Here is a 17,469-nt window from a genome sequence, read left to right as displayed (position 1 = left end):
AAACAGGAAAACCACAAAAATGTCGAGACTAAACCACATAACCTGTAAACAACCAAGGGATCAATGAAGCAGTCAAAGAATAAATAAAAAAATACATGGCAACAAATGAAAATGAACACACGACAGTCCAAAATCTCTGGGACACATCATAAGCAGTTTGGAGAGGGAAGTATATAGCAATATAGGCCTAAGAAATAAGAAAAAAAAATCAATCTAATTTTACACATAAAGGAACTAGAAAGAGAACAAACAAAACCCAAGGTGAGTAGAAGAAAGGAAATACTAAAGATCAGGACAGAAGTAAATGACATAGAGACTTAGAAGAAGAAGGAGGAGGAGGGGGAGGGGAAAGAAAAAGAAGAGGAAGAAGGAGAAGAAAGAAAAGAAAAAGGAAAAAAAAAAGCAAACTCAAGAGCTGGTTCTTTGCAAAGATAAACAAGATTGACAAACGCTTAGATTGATTAAGAAAAAAAGAGAAAAGACCCAAATAAAGCCAGAAATGAGAAAGAAGTAACTGATACCACAGAAATATAAAGGATTGCATAGCAATCACACAAGAAAAAGAAATGAGAGGCATCCATATTGGTAAAGAAGTTGTTAAACTGTTACTTATTTGCAGATGACATGATGCTATACATAGAAAAATCCTAAAGATTCCACGAAAAAAAACTAGAAAAAATGAATTCAGTAAAGTGGCAGGATACAAAATTAATAACTAGAAATTGGTAGTGTTTCTAGACAACAAAAGTGAAGTCACAGAAATTAAAAAAAAAAACACTACTTATATTTGTACCAAAAAGAATAAAGTACCTAGGAATAAAGTTAACCAAAGAGATGAAAGACCTATACTCTATGAACTATAAAACACTGATAAAAGAAACTGTAGACACTAAGAAATGGAAAGATATTCCAAGTTCATGGATGAGAATATTGTCAAAATGTCCATATTACCCAAAGCAATCTACAGAGTTACTGAAATCATTCTCAAAACACCAACAGTATTTTTCACAGAACTTAAACAAATAACACTGAAATTTGTATGGAACAACAAAAGACCCTGAACAGCCAAAGCAATCCTAAGAAAGAACAAAACTGGAGGTATCACAATTCTGGACTTCAAGTTATGATACAAAGTTGTAGTAATCAAAATAGTACAGTACTGGCATAAAAACAGACACAGAGCAATGGAACAGAATATAAAACCCAGAAATAAACCCACACTTATATGCTTAATTAATCTTCAACAAAGCAGGAAAGAATATCCAAAGGGGAAAAGAGAGTCTGACTCTTAATTTTGGCTCCAGTCATAATCTCACAGTTGTGAGATCAAGCCTTGCATAGGGCTCCTTGCTGGGCATGGAGCCTGCTTGGGATTCTCTTTCTCCCTCTCTTTCTGCCCCTGCCCTGTTCATGCACTCGCTCGCTCGCGCTCTCTCTCTCTCTCTCGCTCTCGCTCTCAAAATAAATAAACACTAAAAAAAAAAGAATTTCCGAAGTAAAGCATTTTTCTTTTCTCTAAAAACTGGGAAACTCTGGTGTTTTCTGTGGTGGTGTTAATTTTGACAGCTGTGATTTGATTGAGAAGTGGCATTTCTGGGGCGTCTGGGTGGCTGAGTCTGTTAAGTGTCTGACTTCAGCTCACGTCATGATCTCGCAGCTTCACAAGTTTGACACCTGCATTGGGCTCTCTGCTGTCAGTGCAGAGCTCCTTTTAGACCCTCTGTCCCCCTCCCTTTCCACTCCCCGACTCATTCTCATTCTCCTCTCTCTCTCTCTCTATCAAAAGTAAACATTTTTAAAAAGTGGCATTTCTGATAGAAAAGGCTTTTTCTTGGAATATGAAAGCTTGCCAGCAAAAGTGACAAACACTCAGCCCTCTAGGCCCAAAATAAATTAGGTGTTGGTCTTATTATACTTATTTTGATTCTCTAACCTACTTTTGTGTGAATCTTTTATAGTAATCTCTGTCATTGGTTGACATCTGCTTGTTCTTTCTGACCTTACATACACATAGAAGTAGCTCCTAAAATCTGGCAGTTTTGATAAGGGATATACATTGGTAAATGTGGTTAATAATATCTTCTGTCGACAGATCTAGAATTTTTGTTGTTTTGGTGTGTGTGTGTGTGTGTGTGTGTGTGTGTGTGTGTAAATATCCCTACAGGACTCTAGGCCTACATCAGTGGTACCTAATATTTTTGGTTAATCTATGAAGAGCTGATGAAAGCTAGTGATCATTCTTCCAGAAAGTGCACATGAACTCAGCATTTTACCATCAGTTTCTAGGATGGACCCCACGAACTGTAAAGCCCAATTTTTGTATCATCTGGATGTATTTTAGATTATAGTGATTTTTAATTTTATAAAACTGTAAACTAGTTTTCCTTATTAAATTTGTCTTTTTTTTGCTATTTCATAACAATATTATTTCTTTTTTTTTTTAATTTTTTTTTTCCAACGTTTTTTATTTATTTTTGGGACAGAGAGAGACAGAGCATGAACGGGGGAGGGGCAGAGAGAGAGGGAGACACAGAATCGGAAACAGGCTCCAGGCTCCGAGCCATCAGCCCAGAGCCTGACACGGGGCTCGAACTCACGGACCGCAAGATCATGACCTGGCTGAAGTCGGACGCTTAACCGACTGCGCCACCCAGGCGCCCATAACAATATTATTTCTTAACACACATTGAAATTTTAAAACTGGTAAGCAGATAATGTTTATCAGAAAACAGACATCATCAAGATTTATATTAGTAGCTAAGCTGCTTTTCACTCATTCCTTTTCCATCCTAACCCCAAGTATAATATAAATCAGTCTGTGGATAAAATAATTCAGTTTAAATTTATATAAATGAATAATGCTTTAAAATCTATCAGTGAGAGACTCCTATTCATCATTCCAAGACCAATTAATTTGAGTAGTCTCATAGTTGAAAATGTTATTCTCATTAAAAGTAGTAATGCTAAAAGTCTTAGAAACCCTGCAAATAAATTGAGCCAATACTGCAGGCATACATTGTAGCTGTTAAATTTCAAGAATAACCCAAAAGAGATGGGTGGTCATTTGAGCCAGAATGACAAAAGAGTTTTAAATTTATGGGAGAAAGTGGTTACTACTCATTTACTCTCTTTGTTTTTATTTCTAACTGAACCCTTTCACTCAGTGCTCACTCAGTTCAATGACTAGGAATTTATAGAATCAGAGAACTTTACAGGTGAAGATGACTTAGACCAGAGGTTTAGTGATATGAGAACTTAACTTAGAGCAAGATTTCAAATAATATGATTAAAGTATCATCATGTTTAGAGAAAGAAATTAGATGTTGCTAAAGTGATAGGTTTTTGTCTTTTTAAATAACTTAAAAATTATTTTATTTCACAAAACTGTAGTCAGTGGATTTTTTGCGTTTTGGACACTTGATTTCTCATTCAGTGCTCTTTCAAACACCACCTTTATTTCTCCTGAGCAACCCTTTACAAATATGGATAACATTATTCTTGCTGGTTATAATGTAATATTTAATATATATAATATTTAATATAAATGTAATATTTAACTTTTTTTTACCATCATTACCTAATACTGTGAGCTTAGTAATGAGCATTACTTGGTAAATAGATTCCAGCCAGGGAAAGAAAGCTATTGTGTTGGGAGGGATAAATAAGTTTGATGTGGGAATTAAAAAGACAAAATATTTTATACAAATTTGTAGTACTAGGAGTTGTGAAGTCATTTTTGGGTAATAGATTATTTGATTACATAGCAAGAAATAATTTTAGTCACAACTGAAAAGGAAAGTAGAAATAGAAAAAACGTTTTATGATTTAGATTCATTAAAACCAAATAACATCTGTGAAGTGACATAAAGAAATTGGGGGGAAAGTGTACTTTTATGTGCTAATAACTCTGATGGAATATAGTCACCATAATGCCAAGAATTGTCAAAAATGTCAAAAAAAATTTTTTTTCAACGTTTATTTATTTTTGGGACAGAGAGAGACAGAGCATGAACAGGGGAGGGGCAGAGAGAGAGGGAGACACAGAATCGGAAACAGGCTCCAGGCTCTGAGCCATCAGCCCAGAGCCCGACGCAGGGCTCGAACTCACGGACCGCAAGATCGTGACCTGGCTGAAGTCGGACGCCCAACCGACTGCGCCACCCAGGCGCCCCAAATGTCAAAACTTTTTGTTGATAGTCTTGGCTATTAGCCATGATTGTGAAAGACAGTTTTTCTGGTTTTTTTTTTTTTTGTTTGGTTGTTTTTTTGTTTGGTTGTTATATATATACAGACTTGTATATTCCATCTGGGAGATAGGTGTTCTTTATGTACCACACATAGAACAGCAAAAGTAAAACCACAATTCATTAAATGAACTCCCAGTTCCACTTGTGGCACCTTGATATGTAGGAGTCTCTGATAATTATACTTAAGAAAATGTTTGTGTTAGGGGCGCCTGGGTGGCGCAGTCGGTTAAGCGTCCGACTTCAGCCAGGTCACGATCTTGCGGTCCGTGAGTTCGAGCCCCGCGTCGGGCTCTGGGCTGATGGCTCGGAGCCTGGAGCCTGTTTCCGATTCTGTGTCTCCCTCTCTCTCTGCCCCTCCCCCGTTCATGCTCTGTCTCTCTCTGTCCCAAAAATAAATAAAACGTTGAAAAAAAAAAAATTTAAAAAAAAAAATAAATAAAAATACTCTCACTTCTCATTTCTTAAAAAAAAAAGAAAAAAGAAAATGTTTGGACTAAATAGATTGAAGTAGTAGAAAAAAGGAGATTAGAGAAGGATAGAAGAGAAGATAGAATGTGGATGATCTCTTTCTCCACTATAGCAGGGACAGACGAAGGCAGGAAGAAAGTAATAACCAGATCTTGATGCCAGTGATACAGATTGAAATGTTTGGGAAAAGTAAAAAAATGAACACCAGCCTAGTCATCTTAAATTCTGGGAGCCTAATTGTTAGTTAATAAGTGGAGAAAACTTGCCATGTAGACATATATAATTCATGGTTAATTTCATTTCACCTGCCTATATATCTTACCATTCCTGTTTCTCTCAAGAGAATGAGAAAATGAGGATTTCTCCTTCCTGGGGGAGGACTTGCTTTTGAATCAGTCATGGCTGGGGTGCTTGGTTGCCCCCAAGCATCCGACTCTTGGTTTTGGCTCAGGTCATGATTTCAGGGTTCATGAGATGGAGCCCCACATCGGGCTCTGCACTGACAGCACAGAGCCTGTTTGGGAGTCTCTCTCTGCCCCTCCCCCACGCTGTCTCTTGCTCTCTCTCAAAATAAACAAACCTGAATCAGCCGTGCTGGCAGGTTGCTTTTTTCCACGTCTGAGATACAAATAGCAGTGGAGATTAAATATGATGTCTTCAAGATAAATGAGTTACAGTCAATGGAAAGTTAGAGATGACATCACAGGTGAAGAAAGGTGAGCTTATTTGCTCCATTCATTCAAACTGGTTTTCCTCTTGATCATTTGTACGTTTTTTCAAGTTGATGGATTTGACTTGTATTTGAGTTAATAGGAGAGGTGGAGGAAGACCTCATGTTTTTTTATAGGTACTTTATAATATCTGCAATATACATTGGCAGTATAGTCAAGGTGTGTTTGGAGTTGTAGAATTTTTTTTTTCAACGTTTTTTATTTATTTTTGGGACAGAGAGAGACAGAGCATGAACGGGGGAGGGTCAGAGAGAGAGGGAGACACAGAATCAGAAACAGGCTCCAGGCTCCGAGCCATCAGCCCAGAGCCCGACGCGGGGCTCGAACTCCCGGACCGCGAGATCGTGACCTGGCTGAAGTCGGACGCTTAACCGACTGCGCCACCCAGGCGCCCCTAATTTTTTTTTTAATTATATATAACATTTTCTGAAGTCACCTCCTACTTTTTTATAGTTAAAAACTACTCATTGGTCTTAGAGTTTATATTGTTACATATAGTCAGAAAGCTGAAAAGTGATGTAGGTGTTCTGCTAAATATTTTAACCATAAAACCAGCAGTATTAGCTATATACCCTTAATTATATTTCTGCTGATGACAGTATGTTTTTAAATGAAGCTAACCAGAAAACTAGAATATGCACATTATATTCTTTTTGTTTGTTTATTTATTTTGAGAGAGAGAGAGAGAGCATGCAAGCAGGGGAGTAGAGGGGGCAGAGAGAGAGAGAGAGAGAGAGAGAGAGAGAGAGAGAGAATCTCAAGCAGGCTCCCAACTGTAGGCACAGAGCCCAGCGTGGCCCAAACCATGAGATCATGACCTGAGCTGAAATCAAGACTCGGACCCTGAGCCACCCAGGTGCCCCTGCACATTGTATTCTTTAGAGCAGCACTGTACAACAAAAATATAATACAGACCACACGTAATTTAAATTTTTCAAGTAGCCACATTAAATAGTAAAAAGAAATGATGAAATTAACTTTAGTATATTTGACCTAATATATCCAAATATTATCATTTGAATATGTGACCAATATAAAATATTAATGAGATTTTATAGTTTTTGTATTAAGTCTTCTAAATGTATTTTTATACTTAGAGCACATCTCAGCTCTGACTAGCCATGTTTCAAGTATTTAGTAACTATATTCCCCATATTACATGGTGCAGATTTAGAATATGACAAGAAGAATATCACTAGTATGAAATTAATAATTCAGGTTGGTTTCCATCTGTCACGGGTCCCTTAAAATATCTTTTTATTTGTGAAAAGATTTTTTATCTTTTCATAAATGATAAATTTAAATACATTTGTGGAAGCATCTTGGTAGTAAACTCAGTGAAATATTTTCTACTCACCTGGTATTATCACCTTACTATTCTATGGAACTATATGAAGAAATGTTTCTAAGCCCTTTGAGGTGCTAACCTTTTCCTTACTCTCTCCCTTTAAAGGAGATTTAGTTCTCTATTTCATAAAAGAACTCCTGATAGGAAAAAAAAGTCAAAGTAATGGAGAACATAATTATTGTTAATAGCTGTCAATACTCATAAACTAATATTTAATCTCCCTTTACATAGAAGATCTATCCAGAAGAAAACATTTTTTTTAAGTCAATTGAAAACATTACCCTTAAAATAATTCTCTGATGTGATTATCTTTACAAAATCTATCCCAGGCCCACCTCCCCTTATGTATCTATTTCCCATTGTTTTCATTTATATTACGGTTTTGATTACTATTTCTATTTAGGTAACTCTTGAGCTTACCTTCCCAAAATATTCATTTGTTTAACAGATATTCATTGAACACCTATCTTGTGCCAAAAATTATTGCTAGGTACTTATAAGAAACAAGAGTTTACCCCTTTAATGAGAGAGGTAACAAATCACAGTAAAGCATATTACCGTTTAATAAAGACATTTTATAAAGTCCCAAGAAATGGCTAAAACTACAGAGGCTGAGAGGATTGCCTCAGAAAAGGCTTTGATAGACTAGTTGGCATTCAGGTATCTATTCAGAAGGCTGAATAGAAGTTTACCAGGCAGACCAGGAGAGGGAATAGTATTACATTTAAAGAATAGTAAGTAGCCCAGTATAGCATTTTTTGAACCACATTTTGAAGGATCTTACTGTACCAAGCTAGCCATTTGCCTGTTTCTGATAGCCAGTTAGGGGTATGATCCCTTAGGAATTTTTAATCAAGGCAATACAGAATTCAGGTTTGTGTGCACCTGTGATCAGGAATATTCCTGCTTGCCCAGGAACCTGTTGGGAGGCAAGCCTCCTTGTGCCTCAGGGCAGACCTGCCAACGTTGGTCTAACTGTATCCTGAAGCAGCCCTATGAATGAACTCCATCCTTATTCAGCCATGGTCTGAGGGCAGTCCCACACACCTAAAAACCCAGCAGATGGCACACTTGTCAGTGCCCCCAGACACAGGCCTGCAGAATCTGGTCCCAGCCATGGACCCTGAAACAACCCTGACACTCAGTTCTAGCCCCTCTCAGCTGCAATCCTGGGCACCCCTGCCCTCCCTGAGTCCCAGAACAGGAGCCTATCTCAGGGATCTGGTGGAAATCACTCCTGCCCACACACCTAGTAACTGGCAGCTGTTTGCAGACCTAATAGCAGACCTTTGTCCCAGCACCAGCCCTACTGACAAAGGACTCAGAGGCAGTCCTGTCCACCAGGAGACCAGACAGGATCCACACCTGCCAAGGTGTCTGGTAATGGGGTCCACAAACCATAGACCCCAGTGCAGGTCCAGCAGCAGCCATGTGACCTGGCTTCACCAACTTGAATGTGGTCCTGGATGCAATCTCATAGTCTGGAGACCCAACAGGAGGAGGTCAAACTTGTCTATAAAAACTGGAAGAAGTATTTGCTCCCCCAGATACACAAGACACCGATTCAAGACCACATAGATTATTAAAAATCAGGCAAACATGGAACCACCAAAGGAAACTAATAAAGCTCAAGTAACCATCCCCAAGGAAATAGAGATCTATGAATTGCCTGACAATTCAAAATAATCATCTTTAGGGTGCCTGGGTGGCTCAGTCAGCTAGGCGTCCGACTTCAGCCCATGATCTCACAGTTCATGGGTTCGAGCCCCGCCTCAGGCTCTGTGCTGACAGCTCAGAGCCTGAAGCCTGCTTTGTATTCTGTGTCTCCCTCACTCTCCGCCCTTCCCCCACTCATGCTTACTCTCTTGCTCTCTCTCAAATAAACATTAAAAAAATAATAATCATCTTCAAGAAGCTCAGTTACATGTAAGAAAACAGACAACTGAATAAAATCAGGAAAACAATGCATAAACATTTTTCCATGGTCATTAAAATATTGATTTCTGGAACTAAGCTTTATACCTCAGTCTTCATTTTGTAAAGCTTATGCCGTTCTTGTATTATGTTGCTTTTCATTGTGTGTAAAAAACAATCTGAAAGTAGTTCATTGGATTCTAAGTGAGTTATAAGGTAGAAACTTTTCTAGGTATCCCTTCTATTTTCTATTTTTAATATTTATATTTTTACATATTATTTAGTTAGACAGTCATTTTAAATTACTTTTCTTGTAGGAACCTCCAGAAGTTTAGCCTTTTTGGAGACATAAGTGTTCTACAACAGCAAGGAAGTTTGTCAAATACATACCTCAGCAAGGTGGACCCTGATGGCAAAAAAATTAAACAGTAAGTTGTATAGTTAGTGGAAGGGGGTTTACATTAGTAATAATTTTAGTTTTTTCTGAGAAATTATAAGATACAATGAGAAGAGTAATATTTTTTCTAAGAAGAACATATGTCCTATAAATTGGAAATATTTTAACTATAAAATATGCCATTCCACAGCATAAATCTTTAAGACAAATCATAGAATTTGGGTAATTATTACGATTTAAAACTGCTATTTATCTGTTTGCCTTCTCTGTAACATAAATTGTATATCATCAATCTTTTCTACCATACTGTTGCAAAATGCTGCTTTCCTAGGGTAAAGAACGTATTTTTATGTGTTTAATAGAGTTTATTCATTATATTTTAATGTGAATTTTAATGGTAGAAATAATATGGTAATACTATTTATGTGTTGGATAGACATTTACTGAGAGAAAATGGATCTCAGCATTGCATGCCATTTCATTGCCCACTTTCAAAAGTCAGTGTTTAGAGGTTAGAGCTAAATGTTAACAGGATCATTGTGGCATGTGTTTTCCTTACAGAATTCAGCAGCTGTTTGAAGAAATACTGAGTAATAGTAGGCAACTGAAATGGCTGTCCTGTGGGTTTATGCTGGAAATAGTAACCCCAACCTCACTGTCATCTCTCTCAAACTCTATTGCCAACACCATGGAGCACCTGAGTTTGCTGGACAACAATATTCCTGGTAACAGCACCCTGATTACCACAGTCGAACTGGAGCGATTTGTGAATCTACGCTCACTTGCCCTGGATTTCTGTGACTTTACAGCCGAGATGGCAAGAGTCTTAACCGATAGCAACCATGTGCCTTTGCAGCGACTGTCTCTCCTGGTCCACAACGTTTCCGTGATGCACAAGTCTCTGGACAACATGCCAAATGATGAGCATTGGAAAGCCTTGTCACGAAAGAGCACCAGCCTCCGGGTCTATATAATGGCCTTTGATATCAAGAGTGAAGATATGTTAAAGATTCTGAAACCCAGTATACCACTAGAGAGGATTCATTTTGACAGCTACATCACTTGTGTTTCAGGAGCTATTGTTGATCTTATATCCAGGCAGTATGATAAGTTCCTCACTCATTTTATATTAATGAATGATGTGATTGACACGTCTGGTTTTCCAGATCTTAGTGACAACCGAAATGAAGATCCATTGGTTTTATTAGCATGGAGGTGCACAAAGCTCTCTCTTCTGGCAATTCACGGTAGGTGATTTATCTAAGAAAACAAACAGATCCACTTGCAGTAGATATGTTTCTTCCCCTAATCACAAGATCTCTTAACACCATAATACAGAAGGAGAAAGTATGATTTCTTTATTGCTTGCTGCCTCATCTTCTAGATTCTAGATTTTAACATACTAATTTGTATGATATTTTTTAAACAATGGTTCCATTAAATGGGTATATGCTTTTTTTCTTACTGACGCCTTTCATTTTAATGTTAACTATTCTCATTTAGAGAGAGTTGCTATTCTGACAAGTAGAAGAACATTTTACTTCCTTTTCTGGAACATGTAACACATTTATAGAATACAAAACAGAAAGACTATATGAATGTCTTAAACTCACTTTATTAGTTGTGTTTTATTATGTTTTGAAATTAATTTTGAGGGGCGCCTGGGTGGCGCAGTCGGTTAAGCGTCCGACTTCAGCCAGGTCACGATCTCGCGGTCCGTGAGTTCGAGCCCCGGGTCAGGCTCTGGGCTGATGGCTCAGAGCCTGGAGCCTGTTTCCGATTCTGTGTCTCCCTCTCTCTCTGCCCCTCCCCTGTTTATGCTCTGTGTCTCTCTGTCCCAAAAATAAATAAACATTGAAAAAAAAATTTTTTTTTTTAAAAATTAATTTTGAGCCTGCATTAGTGTAGGACTGTGTGTGTCTTTCTGTTCAAGTTTTGCTTCATAATTTGGCCAGTCAGAGGTAGCAGCAAAGAATATATCAGTATTAAAGATAATAAAATAGGGATTTTTTACAGACAAAGAAATACCAGGTTATTGAAAGGTTAATTCCAGCCAGTGTAACCTTTTTTTTTCTTTTAAGAAATTAGAAATTAGATATAGCCAAAGCCCCTGTCATCCACTCCCCTTTATTCTTTCCCAGAGATCATCAATATCCTCAAGTTAGTACAAGTTTCTGTGACTGTTTTATACTTTACCTATTTTCTACTCACAATTAACAATTTTAGCTTTGAAGTGTCACTTCATAACTTTGGACAGTGAAGCATCATAGGAGAGGATTTTTTTAGTAACTAAAAACAACAGTTTCGTATGTATTGTTAATGGATATATATGTATGAAATAAAAATTTATGATACAGCACTATCCAAAGCTAGTTATACTTTAAATGTCCTCAATCTTACTAAGTGCAGTGATAATCAGAATAGGATTACAGCACCTACCAATGCACCACCCACGGTGATGGTTTTGGAAACAATATCAAACTTAGTCTTTTTTTTTTTTTTTTCCTGAGCTAAACAATCAATCATACTTCCTTTTCCAATCTCAATATATTTTTAAAGGAAAAGGGCCAAAGTAATAAGTGACATACAAGTTTGTGGAAAGGACTAACTTATCAAATAGACAAAATAAAATGCAAGGAAATGACAGTTCTTATCTTTTGTTTATTTTTAAGGTTATACAGTGTGGGCACACAACCTCATTGCCATTGCTCGTCTTCGTGGCTCTGATCTAAAAGTACTTGAAGTCACTGAAGAAAGCATTGATTTTGACCAAGGTGAACTGGCCGACCAGGATGTGGATCCAGTGCATAACCTTATTGAGCAGGTATCCCTGGGCCTGGGTCAACCTTGGCACGCGGTCATGGACATCGAATCACTCAGTGTCTTCACTGAACCAAATCGTCATTTTTACAGAGAGATGCAAAGCTTCAGCGAAGACATTTAGCTTTTTTTAAAAATGTACAATTCCTGTGGTTACATATGCAAGTAGGGTCCTATTATGTTTTTTTTCAGTAGTGTGAATTAATCCCTTTGTGCTGTGTTTAATCAGTATTAGCTTTATAGAATTATATATGTATATTCTACTTCTTGATCAAAGAACGTAGTCGGGTATTGGTTTAGAAGTTCAAAGTGACAGTGTATAGGGCTTTCACGGTTAATGGACTTGTTATCCAACCTTAAGGATATACAACCGAAGGTTGTCTGAGGTTGCTGGCTAACTTTATTTTTCACTGAGTTACTCTGCCTTTTGATGTTTTTATTCTTTGTGTGTCAGAGTTCAGAGCTCAGGAGCCAAAATATTTTTATACATATATAGATATATATCCATAGCCTGGTGGATTTGTATGCAATGCACCGCATTCATGCATTGTGACAGCATTTCATTAATTCTTATTTGAAATGGAAGAAGGGAGGATAGTATGATCCCAAATGAGTTATCTTTAACAGAAAAGCCAAGACTTTAACTTTCATTACATATATAATAGTTGATATCACCAATTACCATTCAGAATTTTGTATAGTACTAGGTTAGAACACTGCTTAATCCTTTTTTTAAAAAAATGCACTTACCTAAATGTGAATACTCAAATTGTTAGACTTTTTAAAAACTATATCTGACATAATTTATTCATCAATTACATTATACATTCAAGTTAGCTTTTTAGCCCAGATTTCAAATAGTGGAGGAAGAAGCTGTATTCCAGGGTAAAACCTCCTAAAGCAAAATCTTTAAAAAACAGAGCTGTAAACACACATGCTTGCAAACAAACATTAGTCGTGAAATCCCTAGCAACGAGTCACTGGATTTTTCTCTGTCAGCGCGCGTGTCAGCTGCCAAAGAATAGACTTAACTGAAGAAGTGCCCACATGCTGGCAGGGGCCGGCCCACTCTGGCCAGCCAGATACTGCTAGATTGTAATATTTAAGGTCGAATTTCGACCTGTGGTACACAGCTGTGCTGTGGCTCAGTCAGCAACCTCAGAACTCTGAAAAAAACAAAACAAAAAAAAGAAAAAAAAAACCATGCACCTGTTTCACTGTGAATAGTGAATGTAAAGGAAAGAAAGGAAAAACTGAAAACTTGTTCTATCACAGGTATGAGCTGCTATGATACATGAAGAACATTCCATGAAGTATGTTTTAAAACCTTGTTATATCTGAGAGGCTTTAAAAGCCGATTTAACTGTTTCAGGGCAACCGCGGTACAGACGTGGTCTCTGTGAGACTTCCACCTGACCCCAGTTTTAAGTGGTACGAATGTTGTGCATTTAATGTTAAAGGACAGTCTGCAATAATAAAGTAAGTAGCCAACGTGGGTGCCCAGCAGTGCTGAGACCTGGCTGCTCTATTGTAAGCTTTGGAAACACAATTTATGCAACAGATGTCCAGATATGATTCTATTTATGGAAAAAGTTTATATGTATTTTACAAATGGTTTTACCATCTTATATTAAAATGACCTTTTGACAGGTGTGCACTGTTTTGTCTCCAGTGAGCACATACCATGAGGATTTTATATGTACATCAGTAGTGTGAATCCACTGGCACAGTGTGTGTAAATGCCAGATGTGGTGAGATTTTATCTTATAAATGTGATCGGATAAAATAAATCCTGACAGAAACTGTAAGGAAACCAGCTGAATGTTTGACCTGATGACTGATGTTGTATGGTTTATGTTAAATGTATATTCTTTTAATCAACGAATAAAGCATTAAAAAGTGATCATTGTAATATACTTTATTGTATGCAAAGCATGAAAACTTTTAGTGTTAAATAAACTGCAATAATCCTTATATTAATGTATAATCATGTTAGCTCCTGTTGCTCCTATTGTAGTCGGGTACAGCAAAGCTTAAATTTGGGTATAGTTCATAAAAAGTCTTAAATAGTTTGAAGCGTCTTAATTTTTTTGTTTTGTTTTACTAACTGGCAAAATACAAGCTTAAGAGCAAACAATAGGCTGGTTAACACAAAACCCAAGTGTATTATGCATTTAGAATACATTACTGATATGGTAAAACTTAATTTATAGACTATATATAGGAACTTTTTACAGTTCCTGTACTGGATGCAAAAATACTTTAGTATGCCAGTATTAAGCAGTTCATAAGTCCCTGTATTGCTTTAGTTTGGCTTTGTAATCTCTATTCTTGCTTGCTGAGACAAACAGCTGTCATTTATGAGAAAGCAAATGGCTCTCTTCCTTCATCTATCTTTCCTTACTCATTCCAGACGCTGACTCTTTTCTAGGCACTCCCTCATCTTGGAATAGTCTGGTGTTCCAAGCAACTGTCATTATACCTACTGCTTCCTTGTTTCCTAACCATATCTCTTTTGAGTGAATCAACATGTTTATGTATTTAAAATACAAAAATAGTAACCAAAATGTACGGAAAAAATGTGTTAATATCTATGACTAGCATACAAGTGAAGGCTTGGTATAGTAGAGCACTAACCTAGGCGGCAGCATGTTTTATACTCTAAGCTCTAATGCTACATGAGCAGACTCTCCCTTGAGCTTCAGTTCTGTCATCTGTAAAATTAGGGATTGGAGTTAGTTATCTAAAACTCTGATTCTTCACTAAAAGTTTTAACTGTTGTTAGCCTAGCAGCTCAGAGACATACACGATCATCTTTGAGCAAATGTATGAAATAAAATATTTTCAAAACCTAGTTTACTGAACTATATGAAATTTACATAGCTAAAATTACCTACCCATTTCCCCCACCACCCTAGGAATAAAGAAGATAGGGAGTCGGTGGGATGGGTCTTGGTAAGGACAGTGTGCTCATAGCTGAACATACAAATTCAGAAACTAACTTGCTTGGGGCTTATGACATGAATCAGGTGGGATCTTTATGAAGCCAGTAACATAAAGTGGTGCTAATGGAGTAACACACAAGCAAATGTGAATAACATCCAGCCATCAAACCACAATGTTTATATCAATGCTTCCCAATCTTTTTCATGTCCTGACATATACAGAATACACTGTACAGCACACTGGTATAAACTAGAAAAAACTGGAGGGGGGGGGGGGCGGAAATCATTGTTTGATTATATAATTGATGAGAAAAAAAAAATGCAGAGGATTGGGGGTAAAATACTAAATTTGTATAGAACTTTCAAATAAAATGTCAAATGTTTTAACTGGTAACCTCTTAAAACTTTTAATAGTGTCATCAATGAGAAACACCCCACAAATAGGTGATAATTTTTAAACTTTTTTTTCACAACCATTCAAAACTTTATGCAGGTAAAATTATACTTAAATCTAACAACCCTAGGGGCGCCTGGGTGGCGCAGTCGGTTAAGCGTCCGACTTCAGCCAGGTCACGATCTCGCGGTCTGTGAGTTCGAGCCCCGCGTCGGGCTCTGGGCTGATGGCTCAGAGCCTGGAGCCTGTTTCCGACTCTGTGTCTCCCTCTCTCTCTCTGCCCCTCCCCCGTTCATGCTCTGTCTCTCTCTGTCCCAAAAATAGATTAAACGTTGAAAAAAAAAAAAAAATTAAATCTAACAACCCTAAACATAATAATGGTAAACGTAATGTTGAGATTTCTTGTAATGTGAATTAATTTCAAATTCAAGTGATTTTTTTCACTGAGGTATTTCAAAATAATGACGAAGCTCTAATTTGTAGTCTCCCACACGTAACCCTGCAGCTAGTTTAGTGACCACTGAGAGCACACACCAGCCACAGGCAGAAAATAGCTGATTTATATGCAAGCAGTTAGAAATCTGCAGGAAGCCCTCCTCCCACACCTGAGCTTCCAAGCCCCTCACAGCCAACCAGCTACATCCGGGATTTCACACCTGGGCTTCCTACCTGCTCCATGGACACTTGGGACATACTTCTCTCACAGCTTCATAGACACTCCTTGCCCTTGATGAACAAATAGAGCCTCTGCATCACACAGGCGAGTAGTGAGTACCCGAGTCCACTCTCTATCCAGGGCACACTGTCAGACCCGGCTCCACTCTAGCTGTACGCCAAGAAGAAAATGAAAGCATCAGGAGGCAACCAGCCAGGGCTCCTAGCCACCCCAGAACTCAGCCTGGAAGGGCATCACTCTGGTACAATCTACTAGCTAGCCTGGGCTGCTGGTTGTGAAAAGAAAATGGGAGGTATACTGTGAACAAATTTTCAGTTGAATCATCCTTCCTGTCTGAAAGATAACAAAATTACACAAATGAGGGCAATAAAATGCCAAGTGTTGACAAGGAAGAAGGAAACACATTTGGAACCTGAATATCCGCTTTAAAGAGCAAATTTGAGGGGTGCCTGGGTGGCTCAGTGGGTTAAGCATCTGACTTTGGCTCAGGTCATGAGCTCACAGTCTGTGAGTTCGAGCCCCACATCAGGCTCTGTGCTGACAGCTCAGAGCCTGGAGCCTGCTTCGGATTCTGTCTCTCTCTCTCTCTCTCCACCCCTCCCCTCCACCCCTCCCTTGCTCATGCTGTCTCTCTCTGTCTCAAAAATAAATATTTAAAATAAACTTCATATATTGAAAAAAAAATGGAAACCAATTTGACAATAAACTTCATATATTGAAAAATAAATAAATAAAATAAATATTTTAAAAATATTAATTAATTAATTAAGAGCAAATTCACAGTATCTTGTAAAGTTGAAGTTGCCTTTGCCCTATGACCCAGGAATATCACTTCTAGATACATTCTCTAACACCACCACCCATGGGATCAGACACAGTGCTTCTGTGGACTTACAACCCTGGCCTGACCTTCCTTCAGCCCTCCTGACCCAGAAACTAGAACTGCTGCAAGGCCCACATGCTTTGAAAGTCTCCTGCCTACACCAGCACCTGGACTCCCACTGCCTTCCCGGAGTGTGTGCACACTGGCCCTGTTGATCCCAAGGGTCACTCATGGGGCTGCCATTGTCTGGCCCACCCACTGGCCCTGAAGGCCTCCCATCTGTCACCCTGACTCCAACTACATACTGGTTGCCGTTTGCCTGTTCCCCACGTGCAGCATGGACAGAGAACTTCTCTGCTGTCCCAGGGGCTGAACCACACTCTCACCAAGAAAGGCCGAACACCCCCCTACTCCAAGGTTGTCCTACCATGAGGGCCCACCCTCAGACCTAGGGGGCCATTACAGAGTTTCTTTATACTCTTTTATCATAAAATATTGTATAATTCTTTATATTAAGCTTTCCCTGTTTACTGTGTCGTTTGTCTCCTGATTTCACCCAGACTGCTACATAACTGTTCCAATTATCCCACAGCTTTTTATAAAAATATACCGTTGTTAATGAGTCTTTCATGGATTATTTTCTGCAACAAAAATATAGGGGCATCTGGGTGGCTCAGTCAGTTAAGCATCCAACTCTTGGTTTCAG

At 38.2% G+C, this 17,469-nt stretch overlaps 1 protein-coding gene across 2 annotated transcripts in view; it reads left to right on the top strand.

Moving 5' to 3' along the window:
* The window catches only part of FBXO33 (F-box protein 33), a 44,270-nt gene that overhangs the window by 18,868 nt on the left and 7,933 nt on the right, over nucleotides 1-17,469 (top strand). The window contains exons 2-4 of one of the 2 annotated variants that reach the window (XR_006293374.1): nucleotides 9,026-9,136; nucleotides 9,667-10,352; nucleotides 11,778-11,929. Coding sequence is in view for 1 of the 2 variants with exons in the window: in XM_043556051.1 (XP_043411986.1) it covers nucleotides 9,026-9,136; nucleotides 9,667-10,352; nucleotides 11,778-12,049 (1,069 nt within the window). In the remaining variant the exon portion in view is untranslated. Of the gene's footprint in view, nucleotides 1-9,025; nucleotides 9,137-9,666; nucleotides 10,353-11,777; nucleotides 13,829-17,469 lie in introns of those variants that run through there. The other variant, XM_043556051.1, reaches the window with a different exon arrangement.

The sequence above is a fragment of the Prionailurus bengalensis genome, chromosome B3, assembly GCF_016509475.1.
Source record: "Prionailurus bengalensis isolate Pbe53 chromosome B3, Fcat_Pben_1.1_paternal_pri, whole genome shotgun sequence".
Classification (NCBI taxonomy): domain Eukaryota; kingdom Metazoa; phylum Chordata; class Mammalia; order Carnivora; family Felidae; genus Prionailurus; species Prionailurus bengalensis.
The sequence above is the reverse complement of the archived record's forward strand: the minus strand, read 5'-3'. Positions and strand labels throughout refer to the sequence as shown.